General features: G+C 45.0%; 1 protein-coding gene across 3 annotated transcripts in view; it reads left to right on the top strand.

Moving 5' to 3' along the window:
* The window catches only part of NET1 (neuroepithelial cell transforming 1), an 82,556-nt gene extending 61,679 nt beyond the window's left edge, over nucleotides 1-20,877 (top strand). For all 3 annotated transcript variants that reach the window (XM_070754479.1, XM_070754480.1, XM_070754481.1), the window contains 9 exons: nucleotides 5,940-6,047; nucleotides 7,968-8,135; nucleotides 9,093-9,155; nucleotides 10,270-10,366; nucleotides 12,924-13,000; nucleotides 14,160-14,417; nucleotides 15,431-15,601; nucleotides 17,840-18,026; nucleotides 18,806-20,877. In XM_070754479.1, the coding sequence (XP_070610580.1) occupies nucleotides 5,940-6,047; nucleotides 7,968-8,135; nucleotides 9,093-9,155; nucleotides 10,270-10,366; nucleotides 12,924-13,000; nucleotides 14,160-14,417; nucleotides 15,431-15,601; nucleotides 17,840-18,026; nucleotides 18,806-19,206 (1,530 nt within the window). In that variant the 3' untranslated portion in view covers nucleotides 19,207-20,877. The remainder of the gene's footprint in view (nucleotides 1-5,939; nucleotides 6,048-7,967; nucleotides 8,136-9,092; nucleotides 9,156-10,269; nucleotides 10,367-12,923; nucleotides 13,001-14,159; nucleotides 14,418-15,430; nucleotides 15,602-17,839; nucleotides 18,027-18,805) is intronic.
* Nucleotides 20,878-21,649: the final 772 nt, after the last annotated feature.

Below are 21,649 nucleotides of genomic sequence, written 5' to 3'. Positions count from 1 at the left end.
TTAATCGTTTTTAGTATTAGATTACTATTGTACACTGTTTTATTATTGCTGTTAGCCGCCCCGAGTCTCCAGAGAGGGGCGGCATACAAATCCAATCAATCAATAAACAAACAAACAAACTCTAAATCAGGGCTTGCCATGGCTGGACACCTCCATTATAAGAATGTATGTAATATATACCAGGGTGATCCGACAGGAAAAAAACATATATCCCTTCCCTGGTACAAAGCTGAAGGGATTATTAGATCCTGTAGCCTAGAGGTTAATTCTCTGCCTTACAAGGCAGAAGCTGCAGGATGAAAATTAAGGGAGACTAGGATAGAACTATTTCGGCCTTGTTCTGGCCTCATCAGCCAGCCATACCCAGCAAGGGTATGGCTAGTTGATGAGGCCAGAACAAGGCCGAAATAGTGCTATCCTAGTCTCCCTTAATTTTAAAAATTCAGCAAAAACATGTGACACCATGTATAAAATTCTATATACAGTATATAAAAGTTTATACATAAAATTTATTTACTTCTCCAATGGACTCAGGGCAGCCTAGGGCAGTGTTTCCCAACCTTGGCTACTTGAAGATATTTGGACTTCAACTCCCAGAATTCGCTGGCTGGGGAATTCTGGGAGTTGAAGTTCAGATATCTTCAAGTGGCCAAGATTGGGAAACACTGGCCTAGAGCATAAAATCAATACAAAATGCAATTAAAATTATACACCCCACCCTAAAACCCAAGATGTTAAAAATTCCCAACATTAAACCCATTCATCCAAACTCATATATATAGTATATATATATAAAACCTTATCCTGCTTCACTTTGTATGTGTATGTGTGTATGTATGTATGTGTGTTTATATGTATATATGCATATAATATGTATATAATATGTATTCAAATTCAGCAAAAACATATTATATAGGCAAATAAGGGAGCTGTGATGTTCCTTCAATACACCAGGGTGATTCGACACAAAAATATGTAACCCTTCCCTGGTGCAGAGCTGAAGGGATTGGATACTGTAGCCTAGAGGATAATTCTCTGCCTTACAAGGCAAAGGTTGCAGGGTCAAGTCCCAGTGGGTATGGCTAGCTGATGAGGTTAAAACAAGGCCGAAATAGATCTATCCTAGTCTCCCTTAATTTTCAAATTCAGCAAAAAAACATGTAACATATACATATACGTGTGTATATGTATATATATGTATACAGTATATGTGTATGTGTGTGTGTGTATATATATATAGATTGTTCTGAGTTCGGGTTTTGCCCCGTGTAATATTTTGAGTGTCTATGCGACGTTTCGGTGAAATCACATTCACCATCATCAGGCTGAAGTTTTAAGCTTCGTGCTGCTGTAAATATATATATGAATGAGATGAACCCATTGGGTTGGCCCCTTCGCTCTGTAGCCCTGTTCCTCTTTTGGTGTCGGCGCCTGTGGTTCCTTTATCTTCCAGAAACAGGAATCGATCCTGGCCTGGGCTCTCCTCCCCCCAAACCCCCCCCCCCTCACCCCTGTGAAGTGGAATGCATGACCTCATTCCTTAATATTCTTCGGCATCTCGGTCCCCCAGCAAAGGGCTCTGTTCTTTGTTCATTAATTTCTGAGCCTGAACTCCTGCACCGGTCAACCTTTTCTTAGCCGGACTTTGCTCCTTGGTCCACTTCCTTTTTCCTGCAAGGAATTGAGAAAGCGCGGAAAAAACCTTCCTTGCCTGCAATCTCGGCTGCCCTCCGAAAAGTTCTGAAAATTCTTGTTTGGTCAGTCGGACCAACATTTTATCCCTCCCCCTTCCAACCGACTGGGTTTCTCCAGACTGGGATGCACTAAAAAAAGGACACCCCTATCAGGGAGGGAGGGAGGGGAGGAAGGAAGGAAGGAGAAAAAGAGAGGAAGAGAGAGAAGGAAAGAGGGGGAAGGGAGGAGAGAGAGGAGGAAGGAAGGAGAAAAAGAGGAAGAGAGAGAAGGGAAGAGGGGGAAGGAAGGGAGGACAGAGAGAGGAGGAAGGAAGGAGAAAAAGAGAGGAAGAGAGAGAAGGAAAGAGGGGAAAGGAAGGGAGGAGAGAGAGGGGGAAGGAAGGAGAAAAAGAGGAAGAGGGGGAAGGAAGGGAGGAGAGAGAGAGGAGGAAGGAAGGAAGGGAAGGAAGGAGAGAGAAGGAAAGAGAGGGGGAAGGAAAGAAGTAGAGGGAAGGATAATAGGAAGGAGAGGAAAAGGAAAGAAAGAAAAGAGAAGGAAGAAAGGAAGAGGAAAAAGGAAGCAATGAGAGAAGGAATGAAGGAGTGGAGCGAAGGAAAGAAGAAGGCAGGGAAGAAGAGAGGGAGAAAAAGCAAGAAGAAAGGACAAGGAGAGAGGGAGAGAAGGAAGGAAGGGGAGTAAAAGAAGCAAGGAAAGGGAGAGAAGGAAGGAGAGAAGGAGAAGGGAGGGAGTGATGGAAGGAAAGAGAGAGAGAAGAAAGGTGAAGGAGAGAGGAAGGGAAGAATGAGAGAGAAAAAGAAGCAAGGAGAGAAGGAAAGGAGGAAGGGGTGTGGGAGGAAGAGGAAGGAAGTGGAGAAAAAAGCATGGAGAAGGGAGAGAAGGAAGGAAGGAGAAGGGAAAGGAGGAAAGAGGAAGAGAGGGAGAAGGAGGGATAGATGGAAGGAAGGAGAGACGGAACAGGGAAGGAAGTGTGTGTTGCTGTCTGGTTTTCCCTGTGAAGAAAGACCAAAGAGCAACACACACACACACACACACACACACACACACACACACACACACGCTGGTGTCTCAGCCAGTCTGCTCATCTGAGATTTGGCTTGGCATCCCCTGATTGAGTTAAACCTGTCATTGTCAGCTTTCCTGCAGCATCCTTGGTTGTAAACCATGGTTTGCAAACTGCATTGGCCCAATCAGTGCTTGTAGCCTGGCTATCTCTTATCTGACGCCACCCCGGTCTTGTGATGGTCAGACAAAAGATAGTGGCTCTTTCCCTCCCCCCTCCCTCCAGAAATAAAAGTAACACAACCCACGCACCCACTCTGAGCCACACAATATTCCTTTCTGCTTTTACTGGGTAACAGGGAGACCCCCACTTACGACAGCTCATTTAGTGACAGCTCAAAAGTTAACCACGGCGCTGGAAAAAAGTGACTTTTGACCATTTTTTTACACTTACGACCACTGCAGCATCTCCACGGTTACGTGGTCAAAATTCGGATGCTTGTCAACCGACTCCTGTTTATGAAGGTTGCGATGTCCCGTGAATTTCAGGGTTAATCGTAGTCGTAGGTTGAGGACTACCTCTGCTGACCCAGGAAAGAGCCAAGGTCAGGCCTATCTGCCCCCCAGATTCACTTCGACTGACCTTGGGCCCGGCCTGCCTGCCAGGGCTGTTGTTTTCGAAGCCATCTCAGAGCCAGGGACCGGCTGCCTCTTATTATTCTTTCCGCATCTCTGCAAGCAGAAACTCAAATGTTACACCGCAGATTAGCAAAGGGCTTGTAATGGAAATGGGGAAAGGAGTTTGCAGGCTGGACCAGGAAATCTAATCAAAAAGAGAAGCCGGATCAAAGAAAAGGGGAGGGGAAAACACCCAAAACCAGATTAGATTCTCAAGGGCATCGAGAGAAAAAACCACTTTCCCCCTGAGATCTAAGACTTCCCCTGCTGCCATTCTGGGCTCAGACTTCTTCGGCTGGTTGGAGAAGGCTGGGGCTGAGATGTAGCTTGGACCTGGTTCTAGCTGGACCCTGGTTTCCGCTTGTCCAGAGCGAAGGTATTTGGTGCCTGTATCTCTCTCTCTCTTCCCTTTTCTGCTCTCTCCAATACATAATTGGTGGCATAAATTTATTTCTTGGCTTGGAATCCCGGTTATTAAATTAAAATTAATAGAAGCCCAAGAATTAAATTCAAATTCTTGTGTCTTTTTAAGTTTTGTCAAAACCTTCTTACCTGTGCCCCATCTTTCCATCTCTTACCTGGGTTTGGCCTAGGCGGGAGTAGGCAAAGTTGGCTCTTCTATGACATGTGGACTTCAACTCCCAGAATTCCCGAGCTAGCATGATTGGCTCAGGAATTCTGGGAGTTGAAGTCCACATGTCACAGAAGAGCCAACTTTGCCTATCCCTGGACTTAGGAAACCGAAGGGACACACTAACAGTTAGTCCTCGACTTCCGAGCCCTACATTTCTGTTGCTAAGCGAGACAGGTTTGGGGGTTTTTTCCCTCACTCACTTTCTAACCACGGGCGTTAAGCGAATCGCTGCATCGTAAAATGAATCCAACTTCCCCATTTAACGTTGTTGGTTGGAAGGTCGCAAAAGGGGACCGTGTGATTCCCAGGCACACCACAACCGTTGAGTGCGAAAAGAGCTCATGTCACTTTTTCCAGTGCATAGGTAACTTACCCTTCATGGCACCGGACCAGAATATCTCCGGGACCGCCTTCTGCCGCATGAATCCCAGCGACCAGTTAGGTCCCACAGAGTTGGCCTTCTCCGGGTCCCATCAACTAAAGAATGTCGTTTGGCGGGACCCAGGGGAAGAGCCTTCTCTGTGGTGGCCCCGGCCCTTTGGAACCAGCTCCCCCCAGATATCAGAGTTGTCCCCACCCTCCTTGCCTTTCGTAAGCTCCTTAAAACCCACCTCTGTCGTCAGGCATGGGGGAAATTGAGACTTTCCCTTCCCCCTAGGCTTATAAAATTTATGCATGGTATGTTAGTATGTATGATTGGTTTTTAAATTGGGGTTTTAAATTAACTTAAATATTAGATTTGTTTACCTTGTATTATTATTGCTGTGAGCCGCCCCGAGTCTGCGGAGAGGGGCGGCATACAAATATGATTAATAAATAAATAAATAAATACACAGTCACTACATGGTCACTAAATGAACCATTGTAAGTCGAGGGCGACCTGCTTTCCTTCGTTTGTTGTTTCCCAAGGGAGAAAAGGTGTTTTCTGCTGTTTCTCCAACCTCCTTCCGAGTTAATGGCCTTTGCCTTCCATTATTTCCTGCAACCTATTGTCTTTGAGCCATTTGCACTGCATGCCTCAAAGACTATTGAAGAGGATGGGTTTTATCAGGTCCCCCCAATATTTACCTTGAAGGCAGGGTGGTTGGAAAAGTTACGCCACCGGCGTCACAAAGCAGTTTGGAGACCTGCAGCCTAAAAGCTTCCTTGTTCTTCCTGACTCCTGGGGAGGTGGTTATTTTGGCTGACAGACCTAGAAACCTGGCTTGTGGCTTGCTTCTAAGGTCATTGCTTAAAATATGCAGGGAGAGGGGGAGAAGATGGCTTTTATTAAAATGAGAAAGAGTTGGATAGATATAGAAACATGGATGGAGTGTGGGTGTGTTTAGAGGAGGAGGAGAGAAAGAGAGAGATGGACGGATAGAGATAGAGGCATGGATAAATGAATGGGTGGCTTTGTATACAACAGAATAACAGAGCTGGAAGGGACCTTAGAGGTCTTCTAGTCCAACCCCTTGCTCAATCAGGAGACAGCCCTTTACCAGATGGCTGTCCAGTCGTTTCTTAAAAACCTCCAGTGATGAATCATCCATAACTAAGGGAGACAAAGTTGAAATTGTGTGTAATTGTGTGTGTATACATGTATATAGGAAGGGAGAGGAGGAGGAGGGAGGAAGGAAGGAAAGAATAGAATAGAATAGAAATAGAAAAAGGAAAGAAAGACAGAATACATAAAAGGGGTGGCATACAAATCTAAATAATAATAATAATAATAATAATAATAATAATAATAATAATAATAATATAATAATAATTTATTCTGAAGCAACGCTTGTGCTTTAGGGCAGGTTGCCTTGACGTAATGGCCAATTATGTTTGATGTCGCAAGCACACCCACCCCCTTCCCAACCCCAGCACTCTGTCCGTCCAGTGCTCTTAAGTCCTGAGTAAACCAGTTGTACAGCTTGTCCTCTCTTTTTTATCTCTTTTGCAGGAGCCTAGCAATAAACGTGTCCGATCTTTGGCCCGCGTCTCCTCCTTGGCAAATCTGATTTCGCCTGTACGAAATGGTGCGGTCCGTCGCTTCGGACAGACCATACAGGTACGGTCGGTGGGCCTGAGACGGGGATGGGGCGCGGCTGTGTTCATGGATCCGGACAGGACTCGGGTGTCAATCTCTCCCAATGCCAGGATTAAAGACGCTCCCGGATACCTCGCGGATCTTTTTTTAAGGGGGAGAGGTGGAGAGAAAGGCCACGTTGAGGACGTGGGCTTGTTTATGGGCTTCGAAGCCGCCTGTCCAGCACTAAGTGCTTGCACTGAAAATAGAAGAACAATGCCAAAAATAAATAAAAAAACCACCCAACGTGTTGGAACACAATGCACCAAAACAACCCAACTGCTTTATAGCATCACAGGCCGGCCCCTGAGGCAGAAACCTGGGAAAACGGCCAGATATTGTGGGGAAAAATTCTGGAATATTGTCCATCTGTTTGCAGACCTCCCTTGTACTTTTACTTCTGCTTTGGAAGAACAGGATCAGAAAAGCAATCGGGGATTTCCACCTCCTGGTTTCGAATTCGTTCCGTGCAGAACTGGGGGAAAAACAGCCTTTGCAGCAGCAGGACAATTTCCCCTTTGGCTGCATTGTTTGTGTAGTCCCCAACGCACCAAAAGCCCAGGCCAGGGGTAGGCAAAGTGGGCTCTTCTATGACATGTGGACTTCAACTCCCAGAATCCCTCAGCTAGCATGATTGGCTCAGGAGATTCTGGGAGTTGAAGTCCACATGTCATAGAAGAGCCCACTTTGCCTACCCCTGGGTTAGCCCAACTAAGAGGGGAGGGGTGTAGCCTTCTCAGACCGAAGCACGTAGGTCTTCAGTCAGGTCCTCCATTCTGGAGGGAAAATACTGACTGCTGATTGGCTAGACTGTCTGGCAGCTCCCCCCTATAAAAGGCGTGGAGATTGGAAAGCCACCTGGGACCTATTGTAGCAGGGGTTGGAGGGGTGTCCTCGGCAGCACCTTTTCTGGGGGATGTTTAACCGGCTTTCTCTCGAGGGGAGGGGTGTCAAACTCAGATTTCATTGAGGGCTGCATCAAGGTTGTGCTTGACCTCAAGGGGGTGGGCAGGATGAGCATCTCTCAGGTTGGGGGCACCTGGGGTGGCCCCATTATATTCCTTCCTTCTTTCCTTCCTTCCTTCCTGTCCCTCCCTCCCACCATCTTTTCCTCCCTTCCTCTTTCTCTTTTTTCCTCCTTCCTTCCTTCCTCCCTCCCTCCCACCCACCATCTTTTCCTTCCTCCCTTCCTCTTCTTCCTTCTTGCCTCCTTACTTGATTGCTTCCTTCCCTCCCTCCCTCCAGCTTATCCTTCCTTCCTCTTTCTGCTTCCTTCCCTCCCTCTTTTCCTCCCTCCCTCCCTCTCTCCCTATCTTTTTCCTTCCCCTCTTTCCTTCTCTTTCCTTCTTTTCCCTTCCTTGCCCTCTTCCCATCTTCCCTCCTTTTTCTTTTGTCTTTCCTCGTTCCCTTTCTCCTTTCCTGTCCCTTCTTGGATGCTCAAATGCAAAAGGAGAAACATTTCTCCTTTTGTTTCGGTTTTAGTTTGATTTGACAGCCCTCTGCCAGCGGAGACGGAGTTCGGGCTCTGTTTTTGCAAGCAAGGGGCTGCAGGAGGCCTTCATGGATGGAAACAGGGCCCGGGAGGAGCACGCAGGCCACCCTGAGCTCTGTTTTCATTGGCAGAAGCACCACGGGGACGGTCCTTTGCACCTTGCAGTCCAGATCCAGCCTCTGGGCCTTGACTTTGAGACCCCTAGATCCACCCCTCTAGGGTGATAGTCTCCAAATTTGGCCACTTTAAGGCTGGTGGACTTCAACTCCCAGAATTCCCATGGCTAATTAGCTGGAGAGTCCTGGGAGTTGAAGTCCACGAGCTTTAAAAGTGGCGCAGAATGCAAAAAGTTGAAAATTAAAGGGAAATTTCTCACACCCGTCGCTGATGACAGACCGTTTTTTCTCCAGTCGTTATCCCTTCGCGGCGACAACAAATCCCCGGCAAGTGGCCAGAAGCCGTGCGGCCGGCTAACGGCCCCCACCCCTCCCAAAAGAAGGAACAGCGTCCTCTGGTCCGAGACGTTGGATGTCACCATGAAGGAGACGCTGACCACCAAGGAAATCAAGCGCCAGGAGGTAAGGCCGGGCTCTGGGCAGCGGACGGACGGGGCTTCAAAGGAGGCTCCACTGGAGCTTCTCCCATGTCGGTTGGAGGATGAGACGGAGGCTTTGGGAGTGAGGCCCTTCCATAGCCTTCCTCCTCTCCCCACACTGCCCTTCAGGCACCACACCAGGTCCTCTGTCTTGGTGAGCGTGTCCTATATCCGCAGAGGATAGTAATTCCGGGCTGCTAAGTAATTCAGAGAGCCAGTTTGCTCTAGTGTGAAGGTTTAGAAACCAGGAGTTGTGAGTTCTAGTCTTGATGTAGGCATGAAAGCCAACTGGGTGACTTTGGGCCAGTCACCAGGAGTTCTAGTCCTGACTTGGGTATGAAATATTTGACCCAAAAAAGAAAGGGTCCAAAGCAGCCAAAGACAGAATAAGAGTCAGTGGATGGAATCAAGGAGAGAAATATGAAAGAAATAAGAAGAAATTTCTTGACAGAACAGCTAATCAGTGGGAGAGCTTCTCTCCAAAAGTTGTGGACGCTCCACCACTGGAGATTTTAAAGAAGAGACTGGACAGCCATTTGTCCAAAGTGGTACAGGGTCTCCTGCCTGAGCAGGGGGCTGGGCTAGATGACCTCCCAAGGTCCCTTCCTGTGATTCTCCTTTCTTTCACGAGTCTATGACTGTATAGTGTAGTTTAGGGGTTTTAACGTTTGTATTGTTGTACATTTGACTTATCACTGTATCTCTGTATTATTTTATATGTTGTAAGCCACTGGAGCCCCATGGGATTGGGTGGCATATAGGTCAAATAAATTACATTTACCCAGAAAGAACCCCCATTTCTGGTTCTTGTTCCTTGTCAAGAAAGCAACCTTAGCAATCTGACAAATAATAAACGGAAGAAATGGAGCCGGTTGTTCTGTCTTCAAAGGCGAAGGGGTTCTCATCCGGCCTTTGACTTTCCCCCCCCTTGTGCTTGCAGGCGATCTACGAACTTTCTCGGGGAGAGCAGGATCTCATTGAGGACTTGAAGCTCGCCAGAAAGGTAGGCCTCGCCCTGCTCTGTTGACTTTGATTGATAACCTTGCAGGTGACTCAGTTTCTTCAAAAAGATCCCAGGCCGCCGATTAAAATGGGTTTTTTTCCCTACGGCCCGGCCTTCCTCCTCCTCCTCCTCTTCTTAATAGCACTTCCAATAGGTTCACTCTGCCTTCTTTGAAGAGGTCCCTCAAATACTGGAGTACTACTATCATGTCACCCCTAATCCTTCTTTTCTCTAGACTTGCCAGACCCAATCCCTGCAACTAAATCCATAATAACTGAATTGAAACATGCCTGGGATAAACATAGATCCATCCTAAGATAAAGTACAGGGAATAGTATAAGGGCAGACGAGATGGACCAGGAGGTCTTTTTCTGCCGCCAATTGTCTAGGTTTCTATGTAACTGTTGTGTTTTAGTCTCCAGGCCTTTAATCCACTTAGTGGCTCTTCTCTGAACTTTTTCAAAGTTCAGAGAAGCTGGCTGGGGAATTATGGGAGTTGAAACCCACCCAACTTGAAACTGCCGCACGAATCCCAGCGACCAGTTAGGTCCCACAGAGTGGGTCTTCTCCGGGTCCCGTCAACTAAACAATGCCACTTGGCGGGACCCAGGGGAAGAGCCTTCTCTGTGGCGGCCCTGGCCCTCTGGAACCAACTCCCCCCAGAGATTAGAATTGCCCCCACCCTCCTTGCCTTTCGCAAGCTACTTAAAACCCACCTTTGCTGTCAGGCATGGGGGAATTGAGATATTCTTTCCCCCTAGGCCTTTACAATTTTATGCATGGTATGTCTGTACGTATGTTTGGTTTTTATATTAATGGGTTTTTAATCGTTTTTAGTATTGGATTGTTATTGTACACTGTCTTGTTGATGCTGTTAGCCGCCCCGAGTCTCCGGAGAGGGGCGGCATACAAATCAAATCAATAAATAAATAAATATAATAATAATAATAATAATAATAATAATAATAATAATAATAATAATAATAATAATAATAGAAACGCAGCTCTATTATTTCCCATCAGAAGTCTCTTGGCTGGAGAGATCCAACTTCTGGCTAAGCGGGTGACCTTTCTCCTTCTCTCTCTCTCTCTCTCTCTCCATCTCTATCTCCAGGCTTATCACGACCCCATGCTGAAGCTGTCCATCATGTCCGAAGAGGAACTGAGCCACATCTTTGGAGACCTGGATTCCTACATCCCTTTGCATGAAGGTAAAAACCCAGTAATCTCCTGGTGACCAATAAAACCTCCACAGAGTTGTCCTTCTCCAGGTCCCGTCTACCAAACAATGCCGGCTGGTGGGGCCATGCGGGAGGGCCTTCCCTGTGGTGGCCCCAATGCTCTGGAATCAACCACCCTCCAGAGATTCGCACTACCCCCACCCTACTGGCCTTCCGGAATGCCGTGAAGACCTGGCTTTTCCGGCAGGCCCGGGGCCATTAAGTTATCACTTTGATTCGGCCATGAATGATCGAGAGATATGTATGGTTTTATGAAGGGCTATAAACGTACTTTCATGTTGTCTTTTATTGTTGTTTTGTATTGTAAGCCTCCCAGAACCCATTGGAGTTGGGCGGCGTATAAATTTTTCAAGTAAACAGGGTGTCCAACAAACCTGGAAATCAGGGAATTATCAGGGAAATCGGCAGTTTGGGAAATTTTATTTATTTATATTTTATTTTATTAATTAGATTTGTATGCCGCCCCTCTCCGCAGACTCGGGGCGGCTAACAACAGTAAAAAGACAATATGAATAAATCTAATATTAAAAGTAATCTAAAAAACCCCAATTTAAGAAACTCGGAATTATCAAGGAAATCGGCAGTTTGGGAAATGTCAGGGAATTATCAGGGAATTTGTGAAAAAAACAGAATAAATCGGGGGTGGGGGGGAACAAACTATATTAAAATGTTTAAAAGTCAGGGGAAAATCGTGTAAAAAAACCCCCCAATGGATCGTGTTGCCTGGCAGAGTCAAGTAAAAATGAGCCTAACTGTGGCAAGAACTTGCTTCCTCAGCTACCGATCTTTCTCCAGGGCTTAGCCGTTTGTTTGGTATGACGTCATCTACGACCGCGCCTTTACTAGATCGCAAGTTACAGGGAAATATCAGGGAATTTCAAAATGCTTTCCCCCCTGGACACCCTGATAAATAAAGGAATAAATAAATAACCCTGTTCCTAGCAAGAGCCAGGATTTCTTCAACCTCCCGAATGGCTCAAGGCCAGAAACACACCCACCCCTGCCTAGGGTGACTCAGAAAGAAAATATGGATCCAGGAACAATCCTCACTGTACAAATAGCTTCACGCTCAACTGAAATGTTCTTATCAAGGAAATAAAAACCCACCTCTGAATAGTTGTGGATAAAACTCTCCGTAAAGGAAAGCGATCTACACTAAAAGTGATGGTGTAGCTGGCGACCGACCAATCACATTCACCATCTTCACGCTGTAGTTCCAATCTTTGTGTTGTTTTAAATGTTGTTTTAAATTCCATTTAAAACAACACAAAGATTGGAACTACAGCCTGAAGATGGTGAATGTGATTTCGCCGAAACGTCGCATAGACATGCAAAACATTACACAGGGCAAAACCCGAACTCAGAACAATCTACATACATATACCCGTGAAAATTTACAAAAACAAATATATATATATATATATATATATATATATATATATATATATATATATATATATATATATACTGTATATATATATACTGTATATATATAATTTTTTATGGTTTATTATCATTTATCCTTATCGTCTTCATTTCCCCCTTTTATTGGTATGATCATGTCTCTCTTGCACGTACACGCTGTGTTTGTGTACCGGAGATAAATTCCTCGGGTGTGTAATCACGCTTGGCCAAATAAAACATTCAGATTCAATTTTATCTTCCAAGATACGGATGGTCGGAGGAGATATATGTTTCTCTAGTGCCAGGAGGGCTGAACTACCCTCTGGAACCTAAATTCCAGCTTGTTTCTGAAGTTAGTTGGGGGAAAGATCAAAAGCAACATGAGAAAATATTATTTTACTGAAAGAGTAGTAGATGCTTGGAACAAACTTCCAGCAGACGTGGTAGATAAATCCACAGTCACTGAATTTAAACATGCCTGGGATAAACACAGATCCATCCTAAGATAAAATACAGAAAATAGTATAAGAGCAGACTAGATGGACCACGAGGTCTTTTTCTGCCGTCAATCTTCTATGTTTCTATGTCTTCTATATAAAATACATATATATATACATAGAGAGAGAGAGAGATTCGTGAATAATAACAAATAGATTACTAATAGATAAACAAACTACAAATAGTAATTATGTACATGTGTAAAATGTTATATATGTAACACTTTACCTTAGTTGTTTTTCTTGAACATATGCTCAAAAAAATAAAGGGAACCCTTAAACAACACAATATAACTCCAAGTGAATCAAACTTCTGTGAAATCAAACTGTCCACTTGGGAAGCAACACTGATGGACAATCAATTTCATTTTGTTGTCAGCACATTCAACTTTGTACAGAACAAAGGATTCAATGGGAATATTTCATTCATTCAGATCGAGGATGTGTTATTTGAGTGTTCCCTTTATTTTTTTGAGCAGTGTATATATTTAATAAAGATTATTTTTTTAAAATTCCGGTTGAGAGGGCTTGATGGATCACTTCCAAAATGTTTGCCTTTCTGCCAATCCTCCTGCGTGTTTGTTTATTGGATTTATTTAATTGGATTTTTTCCCTTTCCCTTACAGACCTCCTGGAGAAACTGGGGCAGGGGACACGGCCAGATGGGACGGTGGAGCGAATCGGACCCATTCTTGTGGAATGGGTGAGTGGATCCTCAGAACATGCCCTCCGCTTCACGCCTGCCAGTCATTATTCTTTTCGCAGCTTTATGCGATTTTCTGGATCTTGCTGAGCTTTCCACTCGGTTTAGTTATTCATTTCATTGAGAAGATTGACCTGGCCCCCTGCTCGCTTTCCGCCCCTCTGGGCAGCTTGCAGGCAATAAATATATACAGGTAGTCCTCGACTTAGCGACCGCAGCTGATCCCCAAATGTATGTTGCTGAGCGAGACATTTGTTAAGTGAGTTTTGCCCCCGTTTTACTACTTTTTGTTAAGGGAATCACTGCGGGTTCTTGAATGAGTAACCCGATGGTTAAGTGAACCCCATTCACTTCATCCGTCCGATGGTCGCGAAAGGGGATCGCGTGGCCCCCAGGGACGCTGCGACCGTCATAAATGTGAGTCATTTGTCAAGCGTCCGAGTGTAAGTCACGTGAGTGTTGGAAATGCCACAAGGGTTGTAAGTGTGGGGGGAAAGGTCCTAAATTACTTTTTTAGTGCTGCTGTAACTTTGCACAAACTTTAAAAGAATAGATGTAAGTCGAGGACTACCTGTGTAATATAATATAAAAGAATTAAAAAAAACAAAAAACCCTTCTTCCTCTCGTCCTCTCCTCTGCCTCCTCTTCTTCTCCTTCTTCCTCTTTTTTCTCCTCTCCTCCTCCTCCTCCTTCTTCCTTTTTCTTCTTCTCCCTCTCCTTCCTCTTCCCCTCCTCTCCTCTTCTTCCTCCTGTTCTCCCTCTCTTTCCTCTTCCTCTTCTCCTCCTCCTCTCCTCTTCTTCCTCTTCCTTTTCTCCTCCACTCTTCCTCTCCTTCTCCTTCTTTCCATCTCCATTTCTTCCTCCTCCTCTCCTCTTCTTGTTCTCTCTTCTTCCTTTTCTCCTCCTCCTCTCCTCTTCCTCTTCTCTTTTTTCCCTCTCCTTCTTCTTCCTCTCATCCTCCTTCTCCTGCTACTTCTCCTCCTTCTTTTTCTTCTCTTTTCTGGCCTTCCTCCTTCTTCCTCTCCTCCTTCCCCCTCCCCTTCCTTCCCCTCCTCCTCGGCCTAAATTTGAGCAACTGCTCAGCTTCACGTTTGCAAGCCTCCCTCCTCCCTCTGCAGCCCGGCCTGCTCTTCTAACTGGCGTGGCCTCCTCTCCCCAGCTCCCGGGGCTGAACGCCTACAAGGCCTACTGCAGCAACCAGCTGGCGGCCAAAGCCCTCCTGGACCAGAAGAAGCAGGACGCCCGAGTCCAGGACTTCCTGCAGCGTTGCCTGGAGTCTCCTTTCAGCCGGAAGCTGGACCTCTGGAGCTTCCTGGACATTCCTCGCAGCCGCCTGGTCAAGTACCCGCTCCTCTTGAAGGAGATCCTCCGCCACACGCCCAACGATCACCCCGATGTCCAGAGCCTGGAAGAAGCAGTAAGGGCCTTGCGCTTTACTCCCTCGGGGTTTCAGATAGAGGGCGGTGGCAGACGTCTCATGGCCCAACTAGGGAACGGCCTCAGTGCTAGGAGTGGGGTTTGTGGAGTGTAGAGAGAGAAGGAGGAAGAAAAGGAGAAGGAATGAAGGGGAGGAAGAAAGAAAGAGAGGAGGGGGCCTAGGACTGTGGGGTCCTCGGTGGCCTCTGCGTTTGGTTCTTCTGCAGACATTTCATTACCAAACTAGGGAACCTCATCAGTGCTGGAATGGAATTGAATTCTTTATTGGCCAAGTGTGATTGGACACATAAGGAATTTGTCCTTGATGCAGATGCTCTCAGTGTACATAAAAGAAAAGAGACATTTTTCAAGAATCATGAGATTCAACACTTAATGATTGTCATAGGGGTGAAATAAGCAATGAGGAAACAATCAATATAAATAAAAATCTTAAGGATACAAGCAACAAGTTACAATCATACAGTCATAAGTGGAAGGAAATGGGGGATAGGAATGATGAGAAAAAACTAATAGTAATAGTAATGCAGACTTAGTAAATAGTTTGTCAGTGTTGAGGGAATTATTTGTTTAGCAGAGTGATGGCGTTGGGAAAAAACTGTTCTTGTGTCTAGTTGCCTTGGTGTGCAGGGCTCTGTAGCAATGTTTTGAAGTAGTTTATGTCCTGGATGCGAGGGGTCAATCAATATTTTCCCTGCCCTCTTTTTGACTCCTGCAGTCTACAGGCCCTCAATGGAAGGCAGGTGGGCAGCCGTTGCTTTTCCTGCAGTTCTGATTCTCCTCTGAAGTCTGTGTCGGTCCTGTTGGGTTGCAGAACCGAACCAGACAGTGATAGAGGTGCAGATGACAGACTCAATGATTCCTCTGTAGAACCGGATCATCAGCTCCTTGGGCAGTTTGTGCTTCCTGAGTTGGTGCCAGTGTCCAGTGTTTAGTCTAGCAGCGTGTCCTTTCCTGCATCTTCCCCATCCTTACTGACGGACGCTCTCCTCCTAGATCGGCATCATCCAAGGCGTCCTCTCGGACATCAACCTGAAGAAAGGGGAGTCCGAATGCCAATACTACATCGATAAGCTGGAATACCTGGATGAGAAGCAGCGGGACCCGCGGATCGAAGGGAGCAAAGTTCTGCATTGTCACGGGGAGTTGAAGAACAAAAACGGACATGTAAGTAGAAACAGGGGAACTGTGACATTTGAGAGCTACGTGTGCTTCTGAAACTAGGACATTGTGAGTTCTAATCCTACCTCCATCATGAAAGCTGGCTGTTGATTCTTGGCAAGTCACCTGGTGATAGTGAATTCTAGTTTCACCTTAGGCATAAAATGCTGGCTAAAGTGAACTGGCACCAATCACCAGGTGACAATGAGTTGTAGTCCCGTCTTACGCGTGAAAGCCAGCTGGGTGTCTTTGAGTTAATCTATTTTATTTTGTTTATTTATTTATTGCATTTATGTTGACTCCAGGAGATGGTGAGTTTTAGTTCTTCTTTAGGCATGGACCATTCAACAATACCTGCCTTATTTATTAGTAATAAAGATGGGTTTTTTAAAAACATTATTGAGGAAGGGCCCAGAAAAAAACGCCGGCTAGTCGCTCTCTCGAAATGGAATGGTATAAAACAGAATTATTTTATTGGCCAAGTGTGATTGGACACACAAGGAATTTGTCTTGGGTGCAGATGCTCTTAGTGTACATAAAAGAAAAGAGACATTTGTCAAGAATCATGAGGAAAAAAAACCATTTAATGATTATCATAGGAGACAAACAAACAATCCGGAAACATTAATATAAATCATAAGGATACGAGCAACAGGCTGCAGTCATAAGTGGGAGGAGATGGGTGATAGGAGCGATGACTAATTTCATGTCAAAGGTCTGTAATCCAATAAAAATAAGGGTTTCGTGCCTCCTGCCAGGTGCCCTTTACTTCTCTCTTATAAAAACTCAAGAGAACACTCTCTACTTGTGTCAGGCCTGGCGCCACTTGAGCCAGAGTTGAAGCTGGATCTTAAGAAGTCCATTTAAAGGCACCAACCAGCTTTCACTCAAGAGACAGAGCACAGAACTGGTAGCTGTCTAGTTTCCAGATAGATGGCTGGGACATTCCACCATTTGGATTTTGCAGAAGCGGGGGAGATGATGCATTCCTGGGAGGAGATAATGTACTTTATTAAGTGACCTTTCTGGGTCTGCGGAGTCAGGTGGGAGGAAAATTAAAGTCTGTTCCATCAATATTTACTTAGGGCTGCTTTGCAGAAATGAAAGATGGGAGTTCAGGGGGTCATTTTTTCAAAAAATCTTTTGTCTCTCGGCTATAAACAGAACATGTTCTCCTAGGTCACTTTCATCTTTATCATTCTAGATTTTTTAAAATCCTTCCATTGGGTCTTTATCATAACAAAGTTCTTCAGACAAATTCTTTAGCAAAAACTGGCAGCTGAAGGCCTGGTGGGAGAACACAGGGTTCAATTTTGGCAGATCCAATTTTGGCAGGATGGACTTTTAAGTCCCAGAATTCCTTAGTCAGCTGTGCTTTAAGATGGGGGGACTTCAACTCCCAGAATCCCCCAGCAAACATGCTTTAAGATGGGGGGGACTTCAACTCCCCAAACTAAAACCGGCATGCTTTAATAGGGGAGGACTTCAACTCCCAGAATTCCCTACCATTCACGGCGGTCGCGTGATTGTGTGCATGCTTGCTGGCTGTGGAATTCTGGGAATTGAAGTCCACAAGTCTTAAAGCTGTCTTAAGTCTTAAAGGTTGGACACCCCTAATCCACAACAAACATTTTGTCGCTAAAATATGGATTTTTTAAAAAAAATAAAAATAAACTATTTATAAATATACAAAACAAAACACAAAACATTTTAAATCACCGGGCATTGTGTAACATGCCTGTAATATAGCTCTGATTGTACTTGTTCTAGCTCATCTATATTTTTAAGTTCTTTTGTTAGTTTTTCCCTTTCTGCCCACACTTTCATTTTTCCAATATTGTGCGAAAACTTGCTGCTCTCGTTATATGCAGCATTAGTTTTTTTACAAAATTCTCGTGGACTATTCAAAACAAACAAACAAAAGCTCAGGTTTGTTTTCTATTTTCCTTTTTATATTTCCTCTAGCCAAATCTGAATTTTCCCGCAATATCTTTTTGCTTTCTCACAACAACACCACTAATATGATCCAAATTCTTTGTTACATTTCCAAAATGTGAGTGAACACTGTTTGTCTATTTTTGCCACTTGCGTGGGAATTATGTACCACCTAAAATACATCTCATACCCATTTTTCTTTGAGGCCGTGGCTAGTGTCAACTACAACTTTTCAGTCTTGTGAATTTCCTTTTGATTGTGGTGGAATTTCACCTAAAACGTCGTCTCTCCTCTTCTTTCTCTTTCCAGAAGCTTTATATCTTCCTTTTCCAAGAAATTCTGGTCCTCACCCGGCCCGTGACGCGGAACGAACGCCATTCATACCAAGTGTATCGGCAGCCGATCCCGGTGCAAGACCTGGTGCTGGAGGATTTGCAAGACGGAGACGTCAAAATGGGCGGCTCGTTCCGAGGCGCATTTGGCAATTCGGATAAAGGTAGGCGGGAAGGTGCCAGTATTTGAGGGGCTCTTCTCCAAAGCGTCTGAGGGCAGGACAAGAAATGATGGGGTGGAAACTTATCAAAGAGAGAGAAGCATAGAAACATAGAAGACTGACGGCAGAAAAAGACCTCATGGTCCATCTATGCCCTTATACTATTTCCTGTATTTTATCTTAGGATGGATCTATGTTTATCCCAGGCATGTTTAAATTCAGTGACTGTGGATTTATCGGCCACGTCTGCTGGAAGTTTGTTCCAAGGATCTACTATATTTTCTCACGTTGCTTTTGATCTTTCCCCCAACTAACTTCAGATTGTGTCCCCTTGTTCTTGTGTTCACTTTCCTATTAAAAACACTTCCCTCCTGAACCTTATTTAACCCTTTAACATATTTAAATGTTTCTATCATGTCCCCCCTTTTCCTTCTGTCCTCCAGACTAGACAGATTGAGTTCATTAAGTCTTGGAACAAACTTCCAGCCGACATGATTCCACAGTCACTGAATTTAAACGTGCCTGGGATAAACAGAGATCCATCCTAAGATAAAACACAGGAAATAATATAAGGGCAGACTAGGTGGAAAAGGAGGTCTTTTTCTTCCGTCAATCTTCTATGTTTCTTCCCCTGCCTTTCAAAACGTTCCAGTTCTCATCCAAGAGGCTTCTTCAGTTCTAACATCATTTCTAAAACATCTTCAGTTCTAACTTTGGTTCTCACGTAGGCTGTAGAACGTCTTCAGGTCTAACCTCCTCCTTCTCCTGGCTTTGCTTTCCAGCCAAGAACATCTTCCGGGTCCGTTTCCGGGACTCCTCCTCGGGCCAGTCCCACACGCTGCAGGCCAACGACATTTTCCACAAGCAGCAGTGGTTCAACTGCCTCCAGGTGGCCATCGCCCCCTTCCAGCCCAGCCCCGTGCCTTTCGAGGCGAAGGACCTGCCCGAGCTGAGCGAGGAAGGCGAAGAGAACCAGCCCATCTTCGGCTCCAAAGCCAAGATCCAGCGGAGGCAGCCTTCCACCTCCTCCGGCAGTTTCCGCATGGAGCTGGGCGAGAACGGCTCCGAAGCCGACGGGACGGCAGAACTGAAGAACGTCAAGACCTACCGGATGCATTCGGCGCTCCGGAGAAGCCGGGACAAAAGCCAGCTCAGCGTCAAGCGGAAAGAGACTCTGGTTTAAACAGCGGCTCGTTCGCTCTTTTATTTATAAATAAAGTGTACATTTTCTTTCCTGTAATGTGAGAATGGTGAAGGGGCTCCTTCTCTCTCTGTTGGTCCTTTTGTCTTACATGTGAGTCTTTGGTTCCTTTCTTTCTTTCCCTTTCCTTTCTTTTATTTTTTAAAGGCAGCTACTGGTTTTTCTGCAAACATGGTTGAACCTGTGTCTGATCCCTGGGGGGTGTGATTGGGGGGCTCAGATTTAAGGGCTCGGACTCTGGAGCTCACAATCCTTAGGACATACTGTAATATCGGGAAGGGAAAAAGCACTTCCCAAAGGATTGCAAATTTGTGAAAATTAACACCTTCTGAATACCAATTGGCTCTTCTTCTTTTTTGGAGGAATTTTGTGACTCCAGACGATTTTGATTCTCTGAACAAGAGTAGTCTTTGATTCTCAACCCTGATGACTTTAAGATGGATGGACATCAACTCCAGGAATTCTCCAGCCAACCCGGCTGGGGATTTTGGGGTGTTGAAGTCCATCAGTCTTAAAAGTCACTACACTTGAGAAAGACTGCTCTAAATTGACAACTGTTTAAAGGGCTGGATTGTGCCTCACAAAAAGACTCCAGGTTCAACACGTTTCCATTGGAATGACTGGAATTCTATACTTGGTGGCGTGCTTTCCCCCTGCGAATTGCTACGCCACGTATTTAATCTTGCGTTTTGTTTTTAAATATTATTTGAAGACGTTTTGTTAGACCTTTCCTTTTGTACTTTGATTCCTGGGTCTGTTTCTTTCTCGAAATGGACCCTTTTTCCCCCACCCCCTTTTTATTTCCTTGATGCATGAGTGCTGGTACATATACTATTTGTGATTCAAACCGAAAAGCCAATTCGGACCGTTTCGAAAACCGGTTGATAGCAAGCCATGGGTAACTTGGGACATTGGAGTTCCCACCTTCTCCAACAGATCTGGGATTTTGAATAGGTCAGAGGGGAGAAAATTTCCTCTCCGGGTCACAAGGTAGAGCTCCAGTGGTTAGGAATTGGCTATCTTGAAGGAGGAAGACTTGAAGCATGTTGGGATGTAGCAGTGGGGAGGGTTGACACCAGCAGGCTCAATTTGAACTGCTGGGAAGAAAGTGAAGGAAGAAGGGTTACAGAAGACGGATAAAGGGACGAGGTCTTGCGCTAAAAAGCGACAGGCTCTTTCGAAAGGCATCGAACGATGCAGCCGTAGTGGGAAGCGCAGAAAAGCACATTGTAAGTCGGTTTAAGAGGGTGAGCGAGGGGTTTGTTACTGTGTTGGGAAAGGGGGAAGGTAGATACGGATGTTGGTTTGCTGTAGGCAATTCTCTTTGAGGGTTGATCCTCCAGGTGGGAAGAAGGCTCAAAACGTAAGAGCCGCCCAAATAAAAATTGAAAATAAACATAAAGCTATTTCAACCGGCTCACTTGAAAAATGACCTCTCCAAAATTGGCCCAGTTAAAATCTTAAAAATTGCAGGTTTTTCTGCTTTTTTTTAAAAAAAAAATTCTGGTGCAAAAACCTAGCCAGCATTGAGGGTAGGGGGTGAAGCCTCTTGCAAGCAGCTGTAAATAAGAGAATTACCAAAGCACTGTAAATGTTTCCTTGTACAGTAACATGAAAATGGAAGATAACGATTAAAGCTCATATTGCATTCGATTCTTGGCGTGGGCCTGTTTTGATTCTGGAGGAATGAGCCGGGAGGAGGGGTGTGTGTGTGTGTGTGTTTGTATGTGTGGCTCAGATGTCCCGAACATCTTCACAAAGCGACGCACGTTTTAATTTTAGGGTCGCGGCAACCCGGCTCGTGCATTTGTTGAGTTGCAATTCAACCCCAAGAGCAACAACGGCGCAAAATGTATTTATTAATTTTATTAATTGGGTTTATATGTGGTAGGGCAGTCAAGCTGGTAGGCTTCTCCCTGCCTTCTCCAGTTAGTTTCGGAGGCTTGTGTTTGTAAGTGGAAAATGGTTCTTGAGAAGAGGCAAAAGAATCTTAAAACACCCAGTTCTTATCTAGAAAAGTTCGTAAGTAGAGGCATTCTTAGATAGAGGTAACACTGTACTTGGAAACTGACTTGCATTTATGACGGTCCCGGGGTCACATGATCCCCTTTTAGCAACCTGATTGTGGATAGCTGGATTCACTTAACAACCATATCACAAATTTAACTGCAGTGATTCACTCAAACGTGGCACAAAAACTCCTAAAATGACCCCAAACTCACTGGACAAATGTTTTCACTTCACAACAAAAAAATTGTGGTCAAAACATTTAAATATGTTAAAGGGTTAAATAAGATTCAAGAGGGAAGTGTTTTTAATAGGAAAGTGAACACAAGAACAAGGGGGCACAGGTTCGGAGAAAGATCAGAAGCAACGTGAGAAAATATTATTTTACTGAAAGACTAGTAGATGCTTGGAACAAACT

Source organism: Erythrolamprus reginae, chromosome 6 (assembly GCF_031021105.1).
Source record: "Erythrolamprus reginae isolate rEryReg1 chromosome 6, rEryReg1.hap1, whole genome shotgun sequence".
NCBI classification, from domain to species: Eukaryota; Metazoa; Chordata; class Lepidosauria; order Squamata; family Dipsadidae; genus Erythrolamprus; species Erythrolamprus reginae.
This window is presented reverse-complemented; position numbering and strand designations above follow the sequence as displayed.